The sequence below is a fragment of the Mastigoproctus giganteus genome, chromosome 3, assembly GCF_048544385.1.
Source record: "Mastigoproctus giganteus isolate SK-2022 chromosome 3, ASM4854438v1, whole genome shotgun sequence".
Taxonomy (NCBI): Eukaryota; Metazoa; Arthropoda; class Arachnida; order Uropygi; family Thelyphonidae; genus Mastigoproctus; species Mastigoproctus giganteus.
This window is the reverse complement of record NC_143577.1, coordinates 45514728-45542312: the sequence shown is the minus strand read 5'-3', so window position 1 is coordinate 45542312 and position 27585 is coordinate 45514728. Positions and strand designations below refer to the sequence as shown.

At 34.6% G+C, this 27585-nt stretch overlaps 1 protein-coding gene across 1 annotated transcript in view; it reads left to right on the top strand.

The window, feature by feature from the left end:
- Nucleotides 1-2475: 2475 nt before the first annotated feature.
- The window catches only part of su(f) (cleavage stimulation factor subunit su(f)), a 189490-nt gene continuing 164380 nt past the window's right edge, over nt 2476-27585 (top strand). Inside the window, exons 1-5 of the mRNA XM_090370516.1 lie at nt 2476-2569; nt 10656-10766; nt 11542-11637; nt 18074-18106; nt 21291-21388. Of these exons, the coding sequence (XP_090226642.1) occupies nt 2555-2569; nt 10656-10766; nt 11542-11637; nt 18074-18106; nt 21291-21388 (353 nt within the window). The 5' untranslated portion in view covers nt 2476-2554. The remainder of the gene's footprint in view (nt 2570-10655; nt 10767-11541; nt 11638-18073; nt 18107-21290; nt 21389-27585) is intronic.

Here is a 27585-nt window from a genome sequence, read left to right as displayed (position 1 = left end):
GTGAAACCATCTAACCAACTAACTATAAAACCATCACCAGTTCAAAGTTTATACATAGGGGCTCATTAACTCCCCATTACATCTCAAGAGAACCATGTTGCTATTTAAAAATGTTGATGAAATCGTTTCTCTCACACGTTGTTTGGAAATGCCTATTCATTTCCTAATAGCAAAAAACCTTTTATATAAATAAACCCAAAACGAATAGCCCAACAAACTTTAGATTATTTGAATTGGAATGGAGTCGGAATCTAGCCAATTGAAAAGATTGCAAATATCAGAAAGAAATGCAGTTTGGATCAGTATGAGGATCTTGACTCGCCATTAGTATCCGTCTGCCACCGACCTGTGATAATTATTTTTAATCGCTGGAGGAAAAATGCCTAGCCGGCTTCAATATTCAACAACTACAATACGGCGCATCTTCAGAATTATAAATAAATTTTCTGTTTATACTCGGGGACGACCAAACAGTCAGAGGAGTTAACAAGATCGACAGAATACAAGAAACAGTACTGTATTCAGCGGTCACGGGCTTGAACCCCGGTCACTCAAGGCACGTGTATTTATGCACCCACGCGCCTGACCACTAGGCTACGGCAGCCTTATGTCGATCTCATTAAGAAAATTCAAAATATTACAACAAAATTGGTACAGTGGCTATCGTATCTGAAATTACTGTTATCAGTCGGTCGTCCAACTGAAAGCAGCAACTTTATTGATGAATTACATGTCTTCAATTAGAATGCTATGTCCACAGTTACTGTCAGTGCAATGAATGTATTGCAAACAGAACAGACACATCCATTCTGAGCTTCACAGTCCATTCTGAGTCACAAATCAAATACATTGGTAAATGCAAGGTAGGCAGCAGTAATTCCAGAATTAAGTATAAATTAGGTGGTGCTGAAGGTTGTGGAAACTAAAGAGACCTAGGAATAACTGTGCAGTCCGACATGATATTCTCTCCTCAGCGACAATAGAATGGTAGACCAGCTCATGGGGATTTGCCAATTACATATAGAGGAACTTAACCAGTAGGGGCAATGAGGTGATTTTGTCAATAATATAAGGCAATGGTTAGGCCACATCTTGAGTACTGCAATACAGGTATGATAGCCCCATTTTTAGAAAGATGTGGATCTCTGGAACGGATCCACAGAAAAGTAACCAGATTAGTCAAGAATACAAGGAGTATTCTTATGACAAGAGAGTTCAGTTCTGAAAATTGCAGTGCTTGGAAACTAGATACATTCGAGTTTATAATTTCCAAGTTTTTGAAAGACACTTGAAAGTGTGTAGTTTCCATTTAAAGCCTTAAACACTTTCCATCTTTGAGGCTTTAAATGGATTGAGTAACCTCAATGATGACGAAAAATCCAGTTTCCGGGAGAAAAAAGTCATGTAACTGCACCTGAGGCTGACTGATTTAACCACGTTGTGAAAAAAGCCCATAAAAATTCCTTGTGTCATTGACAGGATTCCATCTCAGGGCTTTTTACCTGGTGTTGAGAGGACAGTGATTATGCCAACTGTTCTACTCATGAGAGGTTAAAGTACCTTCACTAGAGTAATACTAATATCTCTTTAAAATCCGGCATCCTTGTGAATTGAGAGTTGCCGAATTTTGGAGTTTGGTTGAGAAATTTTATAGTTGAGCATTTATAACGATTGTTTTTCTTTTTTTTTTTTTTGGCATGTTATTACTAGAGACTGCCTGTTATCTGATGAGGGACCAATTATTCGTAAAACAGGCCATTATAGTAGTTTAATACAATTTAAACTTTTGGATAGGCTATTTGGTTTAAAGTAGTGGAATACCAGGGCAATTCGTTGCAAAGGAAAGTTTGTTCTACTGTATGGAATTAACATCATTGCCACCACATTTTCTCTGCCCAGAGGATAAAATCCTACTCGGTCCTCAGAATATAAAAACTAGATTATCGCTGCACTTAAAATCGTGATGCCCGCAAAAGCAGATTAAAATACAAGATAATCCAGCAGTCATCTTATAAAAAAAGAAACGCGACTTTTTTTTTAGTACAGATTCTTAAAGACAAATGCGATCGTTGATAGGGGTGCCGGATTGCTTTCTTAATATTTCCGTATTTTGAAATGGTGACCCTGTGGCAAAATTTTCCAGATTTTACGATGTTTGCTGTACTAATAATAATGTACTCACCAAAGCTCCACCGTCATAGTCAAGCACGTGCTTATTAAATGTCCACAATAACAACAAGAGAGAAATACAACTTGATCATCCATTTCAAACTTAGAAGGTTCTTAGGCAGTTCTGTATATCATTGGGAACAAAGTCAATCTCAACGAATTCTTACCTTTTATAAAAATCATTGTTGTTAGGCGTAGATGGCCTTTACTGACTTCTGTTAGTATCTGTAAATTCTCATTTAAAACGACATACCGATCAGAGCGCCCCTATAGAATTAGACGTACGCATGCGCATTAGTGTTTGTTTGTTATTCGTGTCTTCGACTGTTTAAGAATTTGTCTTTTGTGTGCTCGTCTTGTATATCATTTTTAGCATCGTTGAAACATGTCTACCGTAGAGGTAAAGTTGTTTGGAATTATTAAATAATATTTTATTTTACAAGACGTCATATGCGTTAATTTAACACATACTTATATAGGATATGAAGTAATTATTGTGGCGCTGTTTTGGTTTTTGGTATATGTTTTTTATTTGTTTCATTTTTTAAAGGTAGGTAGTGTAATTACCTTGTGAGATTAATATCTGGATCAAGTGTATTACTGTATATGCTGGAATACACAACTAATAATAGTAAATATATATATATATATATTTCATCGGATATCAGCCAATGGGCCAAAGTTGAGTGAATTATAGCCGTCCAAAGATGCCGAATGTCTTTGCCACCTTAGACAGCGTGTTGTACATAGGACGGATTATGGCATAGCCGCTGTTACCTAGGTTCCCTGAATTTCGTAGTACGCTCACCGATATTTAAACATGTGGGCCCGTCTTTACATTGTGTCGAAGGCTGTTAAGCACTTCATCAAACATTACCTGTCCATGTGTACGTAAATAAACAAATCAAAATGTATGTATATACTGTACAATGCAGCCGATAATATATTTCGGTCTCGGTAAATACTTTTTGTTTGCCTCTTTACCTTGTAACTTGTTTGGTTTGTGCGGGGATGCATTGGCAGTGCTTAGTAACACTAATTTATTTTCTGTCATATTCAAGTGGATATGGAAGATGCTATATTTATACTTAACTCATCAGTTAAAAATAGCTTAACGCCTCATGGCGTTAGTTGCCTTAGCACAAGTTAAATACTGTCAATGCTAATTGGAAAATAATTCAGTATTAATAAAATATAAAGTTTTCTAGCTAAAGAGAGCATTTTTTTTTTTTTTTTACATGAATCTGAGCGTACTGCTGCTTACCTTGTATATTTATTTGGCTTAACACTTGTATGTTTAGCATCCCCTTTATATGGACGATTTTTATGCAGACATTTAGAATACCTCTAATGAATTTAATCTTTTCTGCAACATTATCAGATGCAGATAACTTCCATGTGTGATGCATGATATATAGATAATAAGAATATGCAGGGCCAGCTGAAGAGCCAGTGCAAGCATTTAATGCATCTGTACAGGCATCTGAATTTGAAGAACTCCTGAAATGCTTCTGTAAGAAATTATTTTTGGCTGAAAAATATGAAAGTCAAACTGTTGCAAGCTTATAAATATTGTACTTTTTAATATTGACTACATTAACTTAAGTTATGAACAACATCTAAAAGTCAAACTGATTTTGATGCAATTTAATTATTTACCAAAATGAAAGAAATTGTCGTACAAGTAAATAATAATAATTTTAAATTCACATTTTCTTAATATTGCAGTTGCTTTAACCTGCTGGTGGTCATGTAAAAATTTATTCGTAATTCTTGCAGTACGTTGGATAATAAGTTAGAAAAAATGATTACAAACAGTGTTTTATATACAAGTTCACTAGCAGCAGTATGCTGGATTCTCTTAATGATATGCATGAAGAAAATTTTTTCCATTGTAATTATTTCACTGTAAAAATTGATGATTAGATCACATCTTGAATATGGGTAACTTAATTTCAGGAAAGCTATCAAAGGGATATTCTTACAATAGAAGACTAGTTTTGCAAGCTATGAAGTCTTTATAAACAGTGTTTAAGATTGTAAAGGTTGAGGAAACTGTCACATAAGTTAAGATGTGCAGTGGCATCATTACATAACATCTTGTATTGTGAATTCATTATACCTTGAATAAGTAACACTTCCCCAGTAGAGAAGACTTGCTATTTATTCTTAGTGGGATCGTCACCCAGATGGCCGTTTCAGGGCTATTTGGTCACTCATTGGTGAGTGAGTAGAATACCCCAGTGGTATAACAGCCAGCAATCAAGTTGTGAATTAATTTCACAGTATGAGAGATGCCAAGTGGGGTGTAGTTTAGACTGCGGGAAGAGTTTAAAGAGTTAGTAGACTTTTGTTGAAGTTAAGCTTATGCGGAAAGAGTTAAACTTTGGTTGGCTTACTATGTATAGAAATGATGTGAATGCTAACTTATATGACAGTAAATGCTTCCTGCAGCCTCAGACTTTTTTGCAATAACTACTACACAGGTTGAGCAAACTTAATGTTGGGGCAAATTTCTGCTCTCACTTTCAAAAAAGTTTTACAAATTTAGAGACATAGATTCAGAAAAAAAGGCTGAATGTAAGGACATTTGCTTTAAGTGAAAATGGTGTTAGCTTTTGGAATAAGTTTCCACCCTGCTTTCTAAAATTTGAGCCCAATAATATAAGCTTAATAATATAAGCCCAATAATACAGCACATACTGAAGAGCAATATCCCAGTTTGTCTGAAACGTAAAATAATGAATCAATGTATACTCCCCACCATGACTTATGGAAGTGAAACTTGGGCACTCACCAAAAGAATGGAAGAGAAGCTGAGAACTACACAGCGAAGAATGGAACGAATTATACTGGGAATCAGACTGTTAGATAAAAAGAGAAACACATGGATTAGGCAGCAAACTCAAGTAAAGGACATTCTTATCAAAACTAAAGAACTAAAATGGTCTTGGGCAGGACACATAGCTCGAAGACATGATGACAGATGGACTAAGAAAATAACAGAATGGTACCCAAGAGGAGCTAGAAGAAAATCTGGAAGACAAAGGCGGAGATGGATAGATGAAATTCATGAGTTTTTGGGTAGTAAATGGATGGCCAGTGCTCAAAACAGAAGGAACTGGAAAGTTGCTGGAGAGGCCTTCATCCTGCAGTGGATTGAAAATGGCTGATGATGATGATGAATATAAGCAGTTAATATGTCATTTTAACCCTGCAGTGATATTGCATAGTCTGATGGGCTCTGCTGAAAAATATTTATTGCTTGTGAGTCGCTGATTTGGAATTAGTGGTTGTTGTTATTTGTAGTGTTTTGAACCATGCACATGCTGCTTTTTTTTCCATTTATATTGTTCGCTTTGTGTAAACTTTGGGGGGGGGGGTCCTGTGGACTTATGTGATATTGTTTATGTTATTCCATTGTGCCAAGCCGAAAACAGTTCATGTGGTGAAAAATTGCTTTTCTTCATTATGGTATATTTTTTACTATCTAAAAGTTTCTCATAGTTCTTTTATTATCAAGATAAGACAAATTTTGAAGTTAGTGGCCACAAGCAGTTAATCAGCTAATGCCAGTTTATTTGTATTCCAAATTGTGTCAAAAAAGGTTCACATGAGACAGCTAATGTTCATCATAGTAGTAAAAGTGAGGCTTCAACAGGCAGGAAAAAAAAAAAAAAACTGGAGATCATCATATTTTACAATTCTATGAAAGGGAGATTGATATAATTGAATGAGCTGTGTGCTACTTATGATATTATCAATATGATATGGTATTGATAATATCAGTACCATATAGTATTGTAATTTTCTTTCCTAATGAATTAGCAGGCATCCATTTGCAAGTGTTGCAGCATCATGCTGTCAGTAATGATGCACATTTGAATGGTAATATGTGAATAAAGGTTATTTGTAGAAAAATAAAAGTGATTGTGGTAAAAGAATGGCACACACAATGATGTGTTCCATCTCTTTTTGTATTTGAGTCATGCATGAAAATAATTTCACTGAAATTTTTTTTTTGGAAAAAAAAAAGGATATGAATAATTTCATTCTACTATTTCATGTTTATAATATTCATTATATATTCAGGCAAAATTAATAGCAATTTATTATTATTTTTACATTGAAATATGTTAATTTAAGCATTTTTAAAAAATAGTGGCTTAATTTGTTGCATTGGAGTAATGCTGAAGTTTTGTGCAATGACTGCTTCCACGAACTTAAATTTTTTCCTGTTTATACTTTATGATACGAATATTTTTTCAGAAATTAAGTACAATTAATGAACTTTTTTTCATTATAATTAATAAGTATATTTAATAGTAAAAAGCACAACATTTGCAGAATTTTCAGTTATAAGAAAAAAAATACAGAAATAAAATTTATAGGCATTGCAATTTACTGATGAGGTCAAGAAATTAGTACACTCCAAGCACATTTCAAAAACACTGAATACTTTTTTTTGAAGTATTAAAGTTAAAATCGAGGGACTCTCAGGTTATTCAGTACCACTTGTGGTACAAAATGAATGAATTCTGAGAGGGATTATAAATATCACTCTCTGACTCTCTGTAGTAACCATTATTAACAAGGGATTGTCTTTACTTTTTTATAATGTTGTAGCAATGGTGAAACTCCAGTTTATGGGTACACCTCCATACTTCAGCGAGAAAGAGACCCTGCTACTATCAGGAGAATCTTATACTAACAACTAATACAATAACTGTGAAACACAATCAAATCGTCAAAAAACTACTCAAATACAAAGAAAACTCACCTCATGGTTGCTTAGGAAAGAGTAGGAATGCCATTTATATTTGGCTTACTCAGCATTAAAAACCTCAGTTAGGTCTTCCTGCAAGTGTGTAGTTTCTAGATGTTAGAGTTTACCGAAGTTTTCTTGGTAATAATAATAATAATACCCTTTTTTGGCCCAGTTAATCTTGTTGCTGTTCTCTATGCCCTTTCCAGCAGATCTGCATCCTTCCTAAGTTGCCAAGCTTGTGTTTGGTGTACGGGGCTGACCTAACCATTTCACTATATAGTGTGGTAATTACCTTTGTCCTTGCTAGCAGAATTCCTGTATGTCATTGACAGAACCCCATGAACTGTCCTATCAGCCTGTCTTTACATTGCTCAGAGACAGAGGGATTGTCTTAGACTAGCTGTCCACAGCTGGTGCACTAGGCAAATCAGGCAATTGTTGCTCCTTCCCTAAACCCCCAAGGGTATATGTAGCTGAGGCTTTTTGTGCACTGGGTAACAATTTGCTGAGTGACTGAGTTATTGCTTATCAAAATTGTGCATTGCAAAATTAAAAATAATTTCACTAAAATATTTTTGTGCGTTGCAAATTTGAAGATAACTTTACTAAAATATTATTTTTGTGCATTGCAAATTTAAAAATAATTTCACTAAAATATTATTTATTTTTGTTAAAAATAAAAAAAAAATTGACATATTAATAAATTCACAGAAATGTAGAGAAATGAATTATAATTTATTGTTCCTCTTTACGCGTACGAAAATTGAAATAGTTGTATTTATTATTTTTATATTTTTTCATGTTTTTAATTTTAGTTTAACTTGATCCCCCCCCCCCCCCCAATTTCATACCCTATGCATACTTACTGCTAATATGGGGAAAGTTAATATGAGAAAGAACCATGCTGTCCTTTTTCATAAAACATCATGTTAAGTTATAAAGATATCTTAGGAAATTTTAATTCTCCACTGCCTTGTGTTTGTTACTACCTGAATGGTATGTTATCCCCTGGTATGTTACAGATTACTGTTTAATTTTTTATATTTATTTTGCATTTAACACCCAGTTAGTATTAATAGATGTCTGGTTTACCCATCTTTAGAAACTTATTCACATGCAAATGTAGATGAAAAAAATATTTATTCAGTTTACCTGCATACTGTAGAAGTACATATTTTTGCCATTGATATCAAAGGGACCAATATGCCTTATCTGTATAGTGTTAACTTTAGTAAAGAATTCTTTGCTACTTCTTTTTACTCCTAGCAAGACTTCTCATAATCTATCTGAGCATGCCTGTTCCCCCATTAACTTTATACAGACAAATATATACTTATTCTTGGCTCTGCACCTCTGACAATTTATAATCATCACATGCATTCTTCTTCTCTGTTAATAAGCCCATCAGTTCACATAGCATCCATTTTTTGGTCTAAACCTTGTCAAATACTTGTTATAAAAAGCTTAGTAACTTTTAAAATTGCTTCTGACCACTTCCCATTTGGTATTTGTTGAAAACATCATTTGATCTCATTGAAAAGAATTTTTTTAAAAATGTTTAGGACCATTTTAGTCACCTGTGCAAAAAAGAAAATCCCATTCCTTTAATCTGACTGTAATTGTTTCTTTGAATAATTTCACGTAAACATACAGTGACCATTGCTGCCTAGTGTGTTTCATTATTTGAAAATTCTTAATACATGACAAATCACTGCTGATAATCAAATCAAGCATATTTCTTTCTCTTGTGCTGTCTCTAAAGTGCTGATATAAAAAGTAGTCATCCAGCAAGTCTAGAAATGTATACTGACTATCTGATAACCCTGAAGTTCCAGTGAATATTAAAAATCCCCATGATAAGATGTTTTGATTTGTTTTACCACTGTTTGTCTATATAGTTGTTTGTTATACCTATCACCATCATTTGACTTATAATATATTCCTCATTAGGCATGTTCGCATATATTTCTGCTAAGTGCGTATTGTCTTCACTATATCCATCTGCTGTCCATATGGAACACAGGGACTTCCAGTGGATGGATTTTCATTAAATTTTGTATTTGGGCTTGTTAAAAATATTTGTTGAGCCAAACTAAATTTCATTAATATTGGACAAATAGAAATCCGGTAATCACTTTTTTTTTTCCCCCATACAAATTGTATGGAAAAAAGAAATCGTAGATTGTGTAGTTTTAATGCCATGTTGTTAGGTTTAGACAGTTCGTGCACACTTTGCGTGTATTGTTATGTAGACTTGTGAACATGTCGTGTGAAGAGATATATATAGAGAAAAGAGATTTGGAGGAGAGTAATAAATATTATACAGTTGTAATTAAAACAAATTGGCTAGTTTAGAGAATGTAAGCCTATAGAATTTTATTAGGTGTTCTATAAAGTTATCTTAGTTAATTGATAAGGAGATAAGTATAGTTACTTTTCATTTTTATTAATCACAGAAGATGAAAAGGTCATTTAATTAAGAAAAATCTAATGTGCCTGAAATGTAACGCACCATGTATATTAACTAACTAATTTTTGTTTTCCTAATGCTTATGCCACACCAGTATTACATTGATTCAGTATTACATTGATAGTTCATACTTATTCAGGAAACTTTAGAATCTGTGCATTTTAACCGTGATCCCTCCCCATCATATCTGGCCTTTTTTGCCAATATACTCAGTGCATCCAAAATTTGCATTCTCTCTTATAAGTGCCATAATATTTCTATTATGTCAGAATTTAATGACCCAACTACTTCAAATTCATCATTATTTTCATTATCATTATTGCTAATGGCATGTCATTGCGTAGTCCCTGTTTTTTCTGACAGTCACAAAGATTAACTACCGCTCTGTGGGATCAGCTTTTGTTCTTGGTAGTACCATCATTTGAGTGACTGTAATTCAAGCCTGCATGACTACTGAATGCAGTGCTGTTTCTTATATTATTTTCTGTCTTGTGAACTCCTCTGACCATGTGGTTGTCCCAGAGTATAAACAGAAAAATTATATATCCCAACACATACAAAGGCATGTCCTATGATCCTCCACAACAGTATTGTGGTTTCATCATTTTTTGCTTGTTTGGAGGGATCTAGATTTGATCCTCTCATAGATAGGAGCAATTTCTAAACACCTCTTCAGTCAAGGTTGTGGTTAGCCTGTTTCAGGTGGGGGAGAGTAGGGTTTCCCTTGTGAGTAAGTCTAGAATTTTAAGCCTGCACAACATGAAGATAACACTTGTACTGACATGATGCAGAATGGCACAATATGGCCCAAGTTGCTGATGTGCCTAAGAACCAGTAGCAGCAACAGCAGCAGCATCTCCTGTAGCACAGTTTTGCCCAGATGCAATCAACTCCACATCACACACATGCACATATAAGGTATAAGCAGTTAGGCTTTGATTCATAGGAGAATTGCTTTTTACAATTCTGTTATTCCAATGGTCATAATTCTGCAATGGGCCTAAAACTAAAAACATTTAATAGAGAAGTATTTATGGAAATATAGCCCTTGAAGTTTTCACAGTTGATGTGATTGCTGTTCCTCCATATTGTATGGACAAAGTGTGGCTTAAATTCCATCTGACATGATATATTTGTCACCTTGTGGCCTTGGTTACATTGGTATTTATTCTCTAAAACCAAACATTGATTATGAGTATCAATTAAAATGCCCATGCAATTTCATTTATATACTTTCCCTCCCCATAGGATCCAAAGCAACAAGGTTACATTCCTGATCGAATGAAAAAAGCAGAAAAGAGGCTTGAACAAAATCCATATGATGTTGAGGCTTGGAGTATTCTGATTAGGGATGCCCAGGTAAGTACTATATAAATATTGCATAAAAAAATTCTCTTATGTACAGTACAACACAAATTGGTCACAAGATTTTACATTAAATAAATAGTTTTGAACCTTATGAGTCTAAATTATTTTTGTGTTCTTGTGGTTTGTAGGGCAAATTGTATTGGTATAATGAAAAAAAAAAAAAAATTATTTATTTTTATAATGCAGCTCATGAGAGTAGGTACCATAGGTGCAATGCAACACTTCACTAGTTTGAGGTTGGACGTTCTTTAGTCTGAATAAAAATTAAAACTTTCAAGTCTACAATTAAATAAAAAAAAATTCAATTCTTGCTTTTTATCCCAGGAAAGCTAAATGGTGTATAAAGTAAACTTTTTTTTTTTTTTTTTTAGCATGCTCACTATAGGATTGAGTACATAGTTTAAACAAATTATTTTTCCAAAATTTGCATGTTCACGAGGAAGTTAACTGATGTTTTTGTTTTAGCAACTTTGTAAATAGTTGGTATATTATCGTGGTAAAAAGTGATATTAGTTTATGCAAGCACCTTCACTAATGGAAATGTCACAGATGGTTGAAGTTATATAACATGATCAATCAATGAGGTTGTATAACTTGATCATGCCTTAAATCTTAAAAATGTTTTTTTTTTTTTTTTGCTTGTGTTTTCATGGGGAACATCCCTGTGAAATACTGACCTTAATTTTTGAACTACCTTGTATAATGAATTGTTTTTTTTTCCGTTAAAAGCCAGTCAAAATTAAATGTTCTATTTCTATTTTAATAGAATAAGAAGACTGAAGAGGCAAGGCCATTGTATGAGAAGCTAGTCACTCAATTTCCCAATGCAGGACGTTACTGGAAGTTATACATAGAACATGAGGTTTCATTATTTTCTTTCTGATCTTACATATTTAGTTTTTATTGAAATTAGAAATAGTTCTAGATGTGATGTTACTTGCTATTTTACATAGTTCTTTGAATCAGGGCTTTTCAAACTTTTTTTTTTTTTTAGTGCATGGATCTGTTTGGCAAATCTAAATCTTCCATGGAATCCTATTGTCTTTAAAAATAGCAATAATTAACAATAAATTAAATACAGAAATACATGTGTACAGATTTAATAAAATTAATCGACCATTTGTGGAACTTCTGGGATCTCTTTACATAATTCTGAGGTTCTGCAGAACACTCTTTGAAAATTATTGCCTTAGACAGTTCTGTATCTTGGATATTTCTTAATTCATAGTAAAATATTGTTAATATATCATAAAACCCTCACCTCTGATTTTTTTTAGGCATGTTATTTAAAGTGTCTGTTGTCTTTACCATGTATGCACATATAACTCTACTCCTAGTGGATAGATTTTTCATAAAATTTTATATTTGGCTCTTTGGGATGGCTCAACAGATCTTTCCAAAATTTCATTCAAATTGAGCCAATCTGAATGAATCTGGCAATTACTATTTCTTTGTCCAACCATATGCAATAACTTGACTCACTCCCAGTGAATGGATTTTCATGATTTATATTTCCCTCTTTAAGGATGATTTGTTGAGCCTTTCCAAATTTCATTAAAATCCAACCAGTAAAATCTAATAATCTGACCATTATTATTCTAGACATTTGAACTGTTATGACAGCATCTAGTCTCGATGGAACACTCTCCACAATGTTTTTTGTAAATGTCCTCTGATATTTTCCACCATTAGGTCTTCAAAGAGGCAACCAATTCAGCTCTGTTTTTTGGGCAGTCTCTCCTCACATATACGGCGCCTCCGTAGCCAGGTGGGCAGGAGCAGCAGTGTGTAGCACATGCTTCTTGATTAGACTGGGATTCGAGCCCGTGCCCACCAAATACGGAGGATGCAGAAAGGTCAGGGAATGACCACCGCATATCCCTAGAGCAATATGGCCTTAGTTGCTAATGCTCCTAAATAACAAAATAACAACAACCTCATATATACACTCAATGATTCAATTCATCTTAGATGGTTCTCTGTAGGATTGTGTGATCAGGGCTCTGGGCTGGTCAGTCCAACTTTTTGGCATTTATATCCTCAAACCAGCCCTTCATGATATGAGTAGCATGACTTGGAGTGTTGCCCTGCTGATATGAGTGTGGGCGTTCCCTGATGTGCTGCTACAATGTAGGTAACACTTTAATGTCCAGGATGATGTCTAGATAGGCTTTAATATTCATGGTTTGTCCAAAACAACCAGTGGTCCCAGGCCATGAAAAACAGCCATAGATCATCATTGCCTCTTCTAAATTTCATTGTTGGGATGATACTGTCTGGTATTTAAGTGAACCGATATGCCAATTTGCCCCCCCCCCCCCCCGGTATTTCCACATATGCAGAATAGGAGACATCTGTTCATAGTGGCTCAATCAAACAATATCAGTGTATTATGTAACAGCTGTAAACAGAGACCACAATCCCTGGGTGAACTTAAATGCAAAAATAAAAGAAAAAAGATTCAATCAGAAAGAGAGCAATCTTTAGCCTCTTGATGGGGGTGTCACACCCCACCACAATGATGTCAGTCACTACTATCCTAGCTTTCTACAACATATATGTCTTCATTTGATCTAACCTGATGGACAGTCAGCACAGGTCTAACAACAACTCTAAAGTCCTATTAAGTCATAATGGACTGCAACACAAGGATGGTACTCCCCCCCCCCACCAAGACATACAACATGCAAAAATCTTAAGCATGACAAATAATTCCTTCCTGGCACTATGTCAGTATCAATCCATGCAATCGGCATTAACTCAACTCCGGGTGAACCACTGCATCATCTCACCCCCAGAACACCCTGAATGAGTAACTACTCATATGCTGTCCTTTGTCAAACAATATCTAATGCTTAATCAAATTCAGGATAGGATTTGTTCTCTGCGGAGTGGAGAAAGCTCCACTCTCTGTGGAGAGTGGAGCTTTCTACTCTAGCAGTTCACAAAGCAAGAAGGATCAGCAATCTTTGAACACGCCTTAAAAGAGTGATCTCAACCTCCACAATGCTTGCAGGAGGCATCATTCTTACAGTTCCTTGCCACTGTAAGAATGGCGAAGAAACAAATTTTCTTCTTATTATTATTAATTTGTTTTTATTCTTATTATTTAATTTTATGTATTTTTTGTTATTTTATTTTATTATTATTATTATTTATTTATTTATTTTTGGCTGGTGCAGCATAAGCCATAGGCTTCCTTGCACCATGTGGCCATTACTAATACTAAATACTAATCATTTTAAGATTTTGCACACAAATTTTAATGATGTGTCAAATAGTAGCATATATTTAGATTGCAATCTGGTGCATTCTTGATGTCTTTGGCAATGAGTGAAAAAAGGTGACTGCTCCATTCAGTCATAGAAAGCACCAACTTTTATCATTATCCTGTGACTAGTTTTTTTATTGGGTATTCAACTTGCCACATTGTGTTGTGGCAATAACATTGTGTCATAGAAAGCACCAACATTTATCATTATCCTGTGACTAGTTTTTTTATTGGGTATTCAACTTGCCACATTGTGTTGTGGCAATAACATTGTGTCATAGAAAGCACCAACATTTATCATTATCCTGTGACTAGTTTTTGTGTTGGGTATTCAACTTGCCACATTGTGTTGTGGCAATAACATTGTGTTGGGACAAAAAGGTCCTCCACCCTGTGTGACAACCAGTCCACAAACCCTCTGTCCTAAATAATTTCTTTATCAAGGTCAAATATGACAATCTTTGGGCTCAGTCTAGAGGGTCTGTCTACCTCCATCTGAAGCTCTGTCAATTTAGAGTATGTTTTAATCTTTGAATATCCTTCTCAGTCGGTGCTTCAACAACTACCCTTGTGTGTTGAATAGCTCTGACCGACAGGATCTTAACATCATCCAAGACTGGACGAACTTTCTTTAGAAGCTCTGATTTTATTTCCTCACTTAATCTGAATCTCTCAGATTTGCCTCTAACAATCACAGTCTTGGTTGGTCTAATTCTTTTCGTGATTTAACCTGAACACTTCAGCAATATCTTTGATTTAGTCTGGACAAGTCCTTGTTGAGCCTGAGATAGTGCTGCTGTTAACTTAGCATTCTCTACCTCGGTTGCTATCACTGCCAAGTTCATCCCATAAGGATGAACTTGGCAGTGATAGAGACCGAGGTGGAGAACGCTAGGATAATGTCTGATACCTTAGGTGAAAAATCAATTCCTGATAAAGAATAAGGTTTCTCAGTCATTACCTAGCATCTTTCAGCTTAGCAAGACCATCCAGTCATTGTTCTGAATCACCTATTCCTGTGGACTGATGTCTCTCGTCTCCCTGTCTGGGAATATTCTCTTCCTCCAATTCTTCTTTGGAAGTCAAATCACAGTTTCTTTCCATTCCACATTTCTTGTGTGCCCCATCCCAATTCTGGGCCTTGGGTATTTCGTGCCAGCAGTCTAGAGGTCAGAAAGTTATGGACTCTTAGTTCTTTTAGATCTTTAATTATCACTCTTGGCCTTTTCTTTAGCCTTTGCTTCAACTCATTCACTCTGAGCAAAACTGTGTAGTTTTCTCAGAACATCCTGTCCTGGTGCTACTCTGCTGTTCCTCTAGGTACACTATCTCAGTATTGTTTATGGCAGTGGCGAGCAACTTCTTTGCATAAGGAACTCTAAAAAGCTGAAATGCTGTATAGGCTCAAACTGTAAAGTTCTGGACATTGCAAGGTAATTGTAATATCCATTTCTTTCAACATGTGGTAAAAAGTATTGGATGCCTTCCTGTGAGGGCATTCAATAAGCATATGATTTGTACAACTCTTTATTGTTTGTGATAATTTGCTCTGAGGTTAAGGTGTAAAATTTCTTTTCAAGAATGTGTTTATTTAAAATTCAGCATATGTAATGTCAGGTGAGGATCAGTAATTTGTGGTGCAAATATATATGCTTATAAAAATAAGAGGGGAAGATATATATATATCTTCCCCTCTTATTTAGCATGTTCCTAACACTGATTACAGTAATCACTGGTAACAGGCGCCTCCGTAGCCAGGTGGGCAGGAGCAGCAGTGCGTAGCACAGACTTCTTGATTAGACCGGGGTTCGAGCCCGTGACCACCAAATACGGAGGGTGCGGAAAGGTCAGGGAATGACCACCGCATATCCCCGGAGCAATATGGCCTTAGTTGCTAATCCTTCTAAAAACCAAATAACAAACAAACACTGGTAATCGCTGTAATCAGTGTAATCTTGTAATCACTGTAAGAACTAGGGGCCATAATTTCAAGTTATGGGGGGGGAGATGTTTAGACTGGATTGCAGAAAGTTTTATTTTAGCCAGCAAGTTATAAATTACTGGAATAAGTAACCTACATGGGTGGTAGAGGCTGACAGTTTGGGTAAATTCAAAGGTCAGCTAGATAGTTACCTACTGGAGGAGGGAAATGCATAGGTTGTCCATTTCCCTTTCTCTTATTAATTTTTATTATTATTATTTTTTAAAAAATTTCTTATTATTAATTTGTTTTTATTCTTATTATTTTATTTTATGTTTTTGTTATTTTATTTTATTATTATTATTTTTTTTTGGCTGGTGCAGCATAAGCCATAGGCTTCCTTGCACCATGTGGCCATTACTAATACTAAATACTAATCATTTTAAGATTTTGCATGCAAATTTTAATAATGTGTCAAATAGTAGCATACATTTAGATTGCAATCTGGTGCATTCTTGATGTCTTTGGTAATGAGTGAAAAAAGGTGACTACTCCATTCAGTCATAGAAAGCACCAACATTTATCATTACCCTGTGACTAGTTTTTGTATTGGGTATTCAACTATTTCAGCACTAAAATATTATTTGGGACACCTGGACTTTTCTGTTTCCTAAACCTCAAATTTTTATAAGAAACCACGATTTCTTTAATTTTGGCTTTCACACCTAAATCTAAGCCGTTGTACATAATGAAAGTTATTTTGGCTTTAGGTATTATGTTTTTTCTATATTGTTGTTATTTATTTCTTTTTCATCTTTGCTATTCTATTATTTTCTATGTTTGGCAACTTCTGTGCTGAATGCTGCACCTTTTTTTTCCTCAATGCTGTGTTAAGTTAAATTCACACACACACACACACACACACACACACACACACACACACACACACACACACACACACACACACACACACACACACACACACACACACACACACACACACACACCATAAAGCAGCTTATTAAGAAAAATACAATGTAATATGAAGCATGTTTTTAAATAAATGAAGTATGAACATAAAAATTGGGGGTGCCATGTGTCAGGTTGTTTTATGCACATAAAATTTGGTGCATTTTTAGGTATAAGTGCCAATTTTAAGAGAAATAAATCATTTTTACTACTTTTTTGACTTCTGCTGCTCTTCCTCCCTTATTACTTTAAAACATTTTGCTATTTATTATTATTATTATTTTTTTTTTCTGTTTATACTCCGGGACGACCAAATGGTCAGAGGAGTTCACAAGATAGACAGAATACAAGAAGAAACAATACCGTATTCAGCAGTCATGGGCTTGAACCCTGGTCACTCAAGGCACGTGTACTTATGCACCTGCGACCACTAGGCTACGGCGGCATGTGGTATTTTTTGGCATTAACATTCTTTTTTCCAGCTAACTTTCACTAAGGCAGGAGGCCATCTGTTTAGTTGGGCAGTTACACTTCCAACTTGCCTGAGTACACCACCATCTTTGTTCACTTTTCTGTGTGCCATCTTAATTTATTTTTTCTGTTCACTAAGATTAGAATTATTCAAGAACTGGCATCTTGTGCACTGAACATGCCACCCATTTTATGTTTATACTTCATTTATTTAAATACACCTTTATATATAGTGGTATTCACATAAAAAAAAAAAAAAAAAGATGGAAATACTGCTGTAGGTATACATGGATTACGAGAGGAAAAATGTTTAAATAAATGCCATCAGCAGAAAATATTCCCACTTTTAATATTTCATCTAAAACATATAATTGTTTTTTTTCTAATTTGTCATTCCTAACTCCTGATATTTTCAATTAAATTGTTTTATATTATTAAAATAAAATACATTATATTTTATTTTATAATTAACAAATATCTGTTGTAATTCGGAAAAAGTTAATATGGATATATTTATGTTAAATAAGATGCTTTCTATTAAACTGAATAATGTGCCCCTTTAGCAGCATCTTATATGAATATAACATTGTATGCTTTGGTCTAAATAATGCTGTTAACAATAAATTAAAACACCTTCCATTTAAATAACTTCTTTTTGTTTTCCAGATGAAGTCAAGGTATTTCGAAAGAGTTGAAAAGGTAAGTTAATTTTTTTCAAGTTTCTCATCAGAGTACACATAATCTTCACATTACATCCTTAATATCTTCCTGAAATATAGATTGTATGCCATAGCCTTACTTTCATTGTTTGTTTAGAATTAGTGCCAGTGCAGCTAAGACAATGAGATGTTAGGATATAATGCTTAGAAATGCATGTGTTTTGTTGGTTTTCTTATTTTTCATGGTGAAAAAACTTGGTTTCAGGGATGGGAAACTGTATAAATTTTGCCTGAGACCAGCTAAATTGGCCATAGTGTGTATGTGGGAGGAGGGGGGGGGGACCTTATAAAAATTTTCATGTCTTAACAGGATTAATATCCAGGATTTATAGTGATCATAACTGCTGTGTTATGTATACTATTGTACATCAATGACCTTCCACTGACTGAAAATCTTATCCATAGTTTTGCTGATGTTAGCACATTGCAGTCCCCCTTCCAGCCATCGTGTAAAAAACATTATGGGAATCCACCTTCCAGCTTGAGAAACCTTGCCCTGCTCAAACAACTTCAACTTCTTGAATATCCACCACCAATTCCTTAAATGCAGATCTCCAGGTAATTCCCCAGTGGGGCAAAGATAACTTAGTTGATTTCAATTCTAAAAATCAGTCCTGTCTTATATCTCGCAAAAAGGATTCTAACCCACACATGGTACAAATTACTACAAGTTCTGATGCCTTTTGTGTTTGCAGTTTTCATAAAAAAAAAATACAGGCCTGGAGACCTTATTTTAGGAAAGATGTGGACCTGTTGGAAAAGGGTATAGAGAAGAGTGATGTGATTCAATAAGGGCACAGGGGTATTCTTATCAAGAGAGACTTCAGTTTTTGTAAGCTGCAATGTTTGAAAATCACTGTCCACATGGTGACTTGATCAATATGATTAAGACTTTGAAAGGTTTTAGTAAACTAATTGCTGATGGAATTTTTATGCTCAGTTATGCAACATGCGCAAGGGGGCATAAATTGAGTGGGGACAATTGTAGACTAGATTCCTGAAAATTTTCTTTTAGTCAAAGTTTGGATGACCTGGAACAAACTCCCCACTACTCTGTGGTGGTTGAAAGTTTATCTTAATGTAAAGAGGCATAGAATAGATACTGTAAAGAAATAGATAAATGAAAGGAGATGTACTTTTTTATTTATTTTTATTTATATTATTTATTTTTTGGGTGGTGCTATAGAAGCTTGCTTTCTTCCATCATTTTGCTGATACTAATACTCAGTCACATTGTTGCAGTCTGTGATTTCCTCTGTTTTCCTTGATGTTAAAGTTATAGTTTTCTTGATAAATTTAATATTTATATATTTTGATTTTTCTTCAACTCTTCATCATTGGAAAATAAATTGATACATGCATATAACCTTATGGACATATTTATTTTATTCATATTTCAGCCATTACTGCAATAAAAGATAGCTTTAATGCAAAGTTGGCTAAGCTTGTCAGTATGCATAGAACAGGTAAAGATTTGAAGTAACAAAAAATATTTGAATTTGTTTTGTCCATCTGCATTGTTTCTCACAGTAATGCAGAATCTGTACGTTTTCAATGTTGTCTCTTTCAGTCTTGTCAAACAGAACATCCATGTAAATAATACAAATGGTGAGACTGGCAATACAGCATTCACCTGGGAAAAGACTCGAAATGTGTGGGCTACAGAGCTTTGTAAGTAGGTATGTTAGAGACTTGATTGAGATCTCTCAGTTGGATCTCTATTTTATCCCAATCAATTGGAAAGTGCTGAGTGAATTGAATGTGGGTGAAATTTCGTGGGTATTATAAATAATACTAGAACTAGCAGACAAATTCAAATTATGGGAGAAGAGGTATAGACTGGATTATAGGAAGTTTTCTTTTAGCCAGGGATTTTTTAATTTCATGGAATAAGTTACCTCCATGAAAATTCAATGGGCATCTTGAATTGACGCTACATGGGGAGGGAAACAGGTTTTTTTTTTTTTTTTTTTTGACGCAGAAAAAGCCTAGGAGTTCCTTGGGCCATATGACTCATACAAACAGATCTATTAATGTTCAAAGTCACCTCATCTGAGAATAAAATGCTGTTCAGCAGCTCCACTTGGTCATCCAATTTTTGGAACATTTAAACTTGAAAATGGAATTCTCTGTGGCTGGTCATTTTGTTTGATTTCATGTAGTAAGTGGATTTTGTATGCTTGGAGCTTTAACTTCTTTTGATTCGCTTTGTAAAAGTTGACAATGGAACATTTGATTCTTGATTATGGCAAGTGATTGATTTTCAAGTGCTTCTAATATAGGACTGCCTCCATAGTTTTCTTTGGATACTCTAGGTCTTCCTGTTGTGTTTCTATTTTGGATGCTACCTGTGTCTTAGAACCATCTTTGCATGTTGTTTTTGTGTGACAGATATTTGTGGTACTCACTTCTCAATTGTTTTTTGGACCAAAGTCACTAACTTCAAGTGTGCTAGCTGCAGGGTGCATGCAGTTTTTTTTTTTTTTTTATATGTAATTTTTTTTTTTAATCTGCTTACAAAACCTCTACCACTCATCAGTGGAAGTGCTGCATGTTTTCTATCCTTAATGCACTCTTTGTGGTAGTTCAATAGCTTGTGGGTGAATAATACTTTTAATGCAATTAAATTACAAGTTACTAAACTACTGACTTATCATTTATCCACTTTTATTTCTACTTCGATGATTTCTGATAATTTTTCTTATAACTTGTTTATAAGATATAATCTTGTTTATATGATTTAAAATAAATTACAATTGATTATTTGTTAATTATAATAGAACAAAGGTCCTCAATCTGCTTGTACCTTTCAGTGCAGCTGGAGAATGTGTAATTTGTCTTATTATGATTAACCACATTTTATTTTTTTTTCATTATTTGATTTTAGCTCTTCTCTAATTTAACTGTAGTGGAGAGAAATTCTGTATGTGGTTGAACTTCATTCATTAGCTACCTCCTCTCACTCACATTCATGGTACCTACTGCTTATGTAAGCAGTGCATTTCTTAGGCCAATAGTTTGTTGATGAGAAGGAGAGGAATTGTAATGTGAATGCATCACAGAATAGCTAGTGGATGATCTTGACTTGCCTGTAGAAATTCTCTGTAATGTAGAACTATATGTTACTGATATATCAGGTGTGTGACTATACACTCTCATATTAGTTGTTTCAGCGTTGCTTAATGAAAGTGTTGAATATTGACTTATGGAGATGCTACCTCAATTATGTAAAGGAGACAAAAGGAAGTCTACCATCCTATAGGTAAGAAATTATATTAGTGTATTTGGACCTGAACATTAATTTAACTGTTGTCATATTTGCTTGAATGAGCTGTACTGCTTATGCATTCCAATTTCAGAAATAAAATGTCTGCAAAGAATATTCTTGATTGGGTTTGCCATGTCCATCTACAATTATTTTACCTGTCACTGGATTGCTTTGCTTTTATATGTATATTCTGGGGCATACTTGAATATATTTATAGTTATTTTTTTAAATTTTTCCTTTAAGTTTCTTATAAGGGTTAAGTATCGTAATTTTGTTATCCATTTTGTATACATAACGTCTTTTCCTAATCTATTAGCCATGGCCACTTAAATATAACACGGAGTAGACTAATGTACACCTTGATATATATAAGTACTAAACTTATATTTCTTATTATTAAATTTGGTTCTACATAACATCAGGTTTGTGGTGACCCAAACCAACCCACTAGTTATCTATAAACCAACCCTGGAATGGATAGCCTAAGTACCTTTCAGTGCTTTCAGACAAATATAAATATATATTAATATGTAATACATCGAAATTAATGTAAAATTTAAAGAAAATTGGAGTAATTTGGAGAAATTAGAGAAATTTAAAGAAATTAAAGAAAATTAACATTCATCCTCTTGGCCATATATCTGCTACTTCCTCAGGGGCTTTGAGCAGACACATAGCCAAACATACATACCCATTTCTATAATCTCTATACCAGTTTTGCTAGGTTAACTTTAGGTTATAACTTGGAGGAAAATTTTTTTGGAATAAGATAAGTAAATTACATGTACTTAAAAGTTTTTAATTAAACAGGGTGGTTTACGTAAAAGACAGCAAACTGTGATAGGAGATTCAAAACCCTAAGGGTATGTATCAGATAAATACCATTGCACCTCACCTCTGTATCCTGTGGTGGTCAGACTGAAAATGTTCATTTTTCCCGCCTTCTTTTGGTTTAAGGTGTATAGTTGTATTTGTTGCGTTCATACTAGGTTTTTTTTTTTTTTCCATGGCATGGTAGTTAAATTGCCGTAGACAAATACAAATACAATACTCTGACAAATAGTTTCGTGAACTATTTGAAATGCCTCATCTATATGCACATAATATTTAATAGAAGAATTACCTTCTTTCACTGTTTTATGTATGAAATTAATACATACATAAAACATTTTGACAGTGGCATAATGCCAAAGTTTTAGTTGGTTTTTGAAGTTTCTGGTAGAGGATATTCTGTTGAAGGACCTGATTGATGATGTTCTGTTGAGAAGATTGCCTTTTTTTTGAAGAAAGGATCAAGTGTTGATTGCCTGGATTTCTTCCTCCTTTCTTTAAGAATTTCAAAATAAGGGTTGATACGACACCCCTTTTAATTCCTCTCCCAGTTGTGATCAATGTCACAGAGCTCATTAATGAGGGATTCTACACTTACAAGGATCCGTTGTAGATCACTGGTCTTTATAATTTTTAGAGGAGAGACTTCTTTTTTCTCTTCCTGTTGGCTAATTTCTGCAGTTAACTCTTGAAGGTCTTCATTTGAGTCTCTGCATGACTCTTCAAGAGCTCAGTTACATCTTCAACTTAACTTCTTCTAACCCTGCCTCTTGTGCCAGCCTGCTGATGTCTTCTACAATATTCTGTTGTCGCTCGAATCCTCTGAAGTCATGCATGAGATCTGGGAGAAGTTTACGCAGCTACACTCCATTTAGACAATTGACAGTCACTTCTTGCCAGACTGTTAATGTGATTGATGCCCTTTAAGACCTCAAACCACCTCGATATTCTCTGATGGTAATGTTGGACCTGTCCAAAGCCTTCGCCATTTTGGTACATGTTTGCCGTAGGTAATAAGCTTTAAAGGTGGCTATTACCCCCTGGTCCTTGGGTAGCAAAACTGATGTATTAAGAGGCATGTAGACAACACTAACTTTAAGAACCGTTCTGACTTCACCCAGATTTGTAGGATGTTCAGGGGAATTGTCCAAAAGAAGAATAGCCTTGGTTGGTAAATTTTTGTCATTGCAGAATTTGACAATAGGGCAAAAATAGTTGATGTACCAATCCAAGAAGACGTCCTGTGTCGCCCAAGCCTTCTTGTTTGACTTCCAGTACACAGGCAACATGGCTTTGTTGGACCCTTTCATAACACGTGTTTCTGAATGGTACACCATTGGCTTCAATTTTAAATTGCCTGACATATTTGCTCCCAACAAAAGTGTCAGCCTGTCTTTTGATGCGTTAAATCCAGGAGCCAACTTTTCTTCATGGGCGATGAAGGTTCTTGAGGGTAACTTTTTTCAATAAAGGCCTGTTTCATCAACATTGAAGATGAGATCTGAAGGGTAATCACCCTTCTGTACTATGGCCTGAAACTCTGCAGGGAATGCGGCAGCCACCTCAACATCTGCACTTGCTGCCTTGCTGGTAATTTTCACACTTCTGCATTTGGTTGGTTCTTGCTTTAAATCTCACGAACCAGCCCTTGCTAGCCAAAAATATGTCATTGCACTGACCTCCTTCTTTCTTCTTTAAGTTTTCAAAAATTGACTTAGCCTTCAGTTATAGACTTCAGTTAATACAGCTTGGGTCAAGGGAATGTTTTTTTGTTCAAATTATCGACCCAAAGTGTCAGAAATTGCTCCATTTTTTCCAAAAGCATACTTCTGATGTAACTAAATTGTGTAGCACTTTGCATGGATTGTTTTATCAGCATTCTTCATAATTGTAGTAATAGTTGATGGAGGCATATTCATAGCCCTAAATACATTAGGGCCGCTTTCACCAGCTTCCATCCTCTGAATAACCTCCATCTCATTTTCCAATGTGATAGATCGATGTGCCTTTTCACACTTTCATTTGCACTAGTATTCATTGAACTTCTTTTACCAGACATGGCGTCTCTTTATTCTATTAAATTAAAAACTTTATAACATGATTGGCAAAAACTGCACGGCTATCACTATTATTAATTATTATTTAATTTATCAATAGCACAATTAATAAAAAATGGTAGCATAATAAATTTCCAACACATGTACATGGTGAAAACAATAACCAACTGAATGCTTCACCACATGGACTTTTACCTCCCGCTTCTGCGAGTGGCTACTTTGAGGGCAGATACTCGTCTCTGATACGGACACGTTAATTGCTGATTAGCTCAGATTGTTCTTGATCACGTGAACAATGCATGATACATAGTACAGTACGATGTCCATAAATTTTGTCTGACAATTTTAAACTTTCAATTTATAAAAAAAATTTGCAAAAACAAATAAATAAAAATAAAAATGGCCTTGTGGTTAGTGACAGGCACTATTGCGAATCGGCACAGATCGGACCGGCACAAAACGAGGGCTACCTGTATGTACCGTCGAACTTGGTTATAATAAGCATCATGGAACCAACAAAATTTCCTCGTTATAACTATTACTCACTATATCAGTGAGAGTTAAATCTACCTCCTTTTTTTAAATTCTCAATAACTTGATAAAAAGATAAGATTCCAAGAACAAAAGAAATATTAGAGAGGAAAAAAATCATATAAATATATACCTATATATTATTTGTATTAATATGCTTGTATAAACTACAATACGCTTAATACTAAACACAGTTTATTTCTCTGTAATTAAAAACAGTACTAATTAATAAAAAACACAATTTCAGTTAGTCTTTTTATTTATGAACATTAAAATTGATGTTTGTTTTAAAGATTTCACTTTGATATTTCTCAAGTTCCCCTTAAAACATTCACCGCATTAAAAGTCTCATTATTTGCCTGAGTTCCTTCAAAAAAAAAAAAATTGACTAATGTGTCGTGTCCATTGCACCTTGAGCTTGGGAGATTGTCGGCACTGAATTTGGTTCACCTTCATTTGTTATCACAATCATTGTCTTTGTTGAGCACAGCATCTACAGTGAATTTCAAATATTTTATATACTGGGAAGTAATACCAAATTCTGACAAGTGCTTCACAAAAACAAAAAGTTGAAAGTTTAAATTATGTTTTATGAATTTTCATATGCTGTTTATGCTGGTCACTCATGACTGATGTTGTGATAGCAACTTATAAGAGCTGCTGAATGAATATTTACACATATGCATGTACCGTGTTGGCATCAGTATACAGGGTGATTTGGAAACGCCTATTAAGGTAGAGAAGTAAGTTATACTCATCAAAACTATAAAAAAGCTCACATGAATATAAGTCCATAAATGCTTTCTTGCTGAGTTACAATGTTCCCACTCTTTGCAGTGATCCTGAAAAGCCATTATAAAGGTATTGAAGGCATTTGGCAGCTATCATGTCACAGCAGGTGTTCAGAATGGCCTCTTTGTAAAACAATACATGTATCAACACAACTTTATGTTGATCGTTGAACATGTTCAAAATTACTTTGAGTGCTCTTGTGTGATGATTTGCAAAATTGTTGTTTGTTGCTAACTGGAATTGAATAGATTAGAGCTTTTAGGTATTCTCACATGTAAAATTTGAGAGTATTAAAATCTGGAGAGTGGATCCATGCATTCTGTCCACCCTGACCTATCCAGCAGCTAGAATAATAGGTGTTGAACAACTTGCGAGTAGCGATGCTGAAATGTGGGGTGCACCATCAGGCATAATCATAATCGTACTATGCTCTTGTCTGTAATGGTACATCTTTGAAAAATGCAGGCAGGTTATTCTCCGAAAAAATATATGTAAATATTTTTGATGAGTATATGTGGAAGTAAGTGAAGTCCAGTCAGGTAGTCGTTGATACTGGCTCGAACATTGATGGCAAATTTTTGCTGATGCAGAGGTTGAACAATCTCATAAAGATTTTCCTCTGCCTATAGGTATTGATTATGAAAATTGATAACAACCCTGGTAAATCGAAACTCATCTATAAAGAGAACTGATGAGCCGAAGTGAAGGCCTATATGTTACTGCATAAACCCACTGACAGAATACAACACGTGCTGTAAAATTGTTTGATGTACAATTCTGCACTCTACATAGACGATAAGGATGTAGATACTGTTAGTGAAGAATCCTCCAGAGAGTTTCCTGTATAACATTGTGATTGTTTCAGGATTCTCTTCAGTTTGGTTTAGAACCCATTCTTTCAACTTAAGTGCTTGAGCATCCCCCCACCCCAGTTGTTTCTCAGAGGAGTGAGGAAGTATTTTATGGCTGCATTTATGGCTGTATTTTATGACTACATGGTGCAAAACTATGCACCATGTAGTCACCAACACCTTCTGCTGGTGAAAAATGTTCTTATAAATGTTGAGGTAACACAGATTCCATCATTTGGAGTGCATAATTTTGAAATTTGAAATTTTTTCTGCACAAGTTTCTAGTGCTTCTTTGTGTTGTTAAAGATAATGAAATCGGTGAAGCAGTAGATGTTTTTGTAGTATCAGTTCTTTCAGTTTCAGTGTGAAAATCTTACCAGACACTGACAGCCAAGTCTAGACAGTAGGGCCATTGCTATGAACAAAGCTTAGACTCAACATTTCTAAAGTGGAAAAAGTGTGCAACAATATCTTTCTTGAGGCAATCAAAATGAGTTGATGCCTGATAGAATATCCAAACAGACAGAAAAATGTTAGGTAAGCTAATATTTAAAAGTATGCTGTGTTGGGTAAACTGTGGCTGGATTTTAATATGAAACTTGTATTTTGCCAATGATATTTAATTTTTTGTGCATGGTGGACTTTTAAAAAAACCTGCTACTTTTTTCAAAAAATCTCATGTTTTTTGGGAAGCACTCTTGCTTTTTGTCTGTTTCCTCCTGCTTTCAAATGCATGATCACCAGCTTTTTTGAAATTTAAAAGTTGGTAAAAGGATATGATTTATAGGAAATTTGGTAGTAGAGATAAAGTGGTGATTATTTTATTAGGTTTAATAAACTAAAATCTGAAGGTATTTTTATGCATAGTCATTGGGATACATAGAAGATTTTTGCACTGGGTGTCTGAAACTTTTTTCCTTTAGTCAGAGAACCTCTGTTTGAAGGCCCCCCCCCTTTACTGTGTTTGGGTGCTGGAAGTTGATCTTAATTTAAGGATAGGCTGGATAAATACTTGAAAGAAATAGGTAAATGAAAGGAGAGAAGATAACATTAGTTGCCTTATTTATTGTTTTACATTTAATTTAAATTTGATTTATTTATTTATTTTAATTATATATTTTTTTGATGT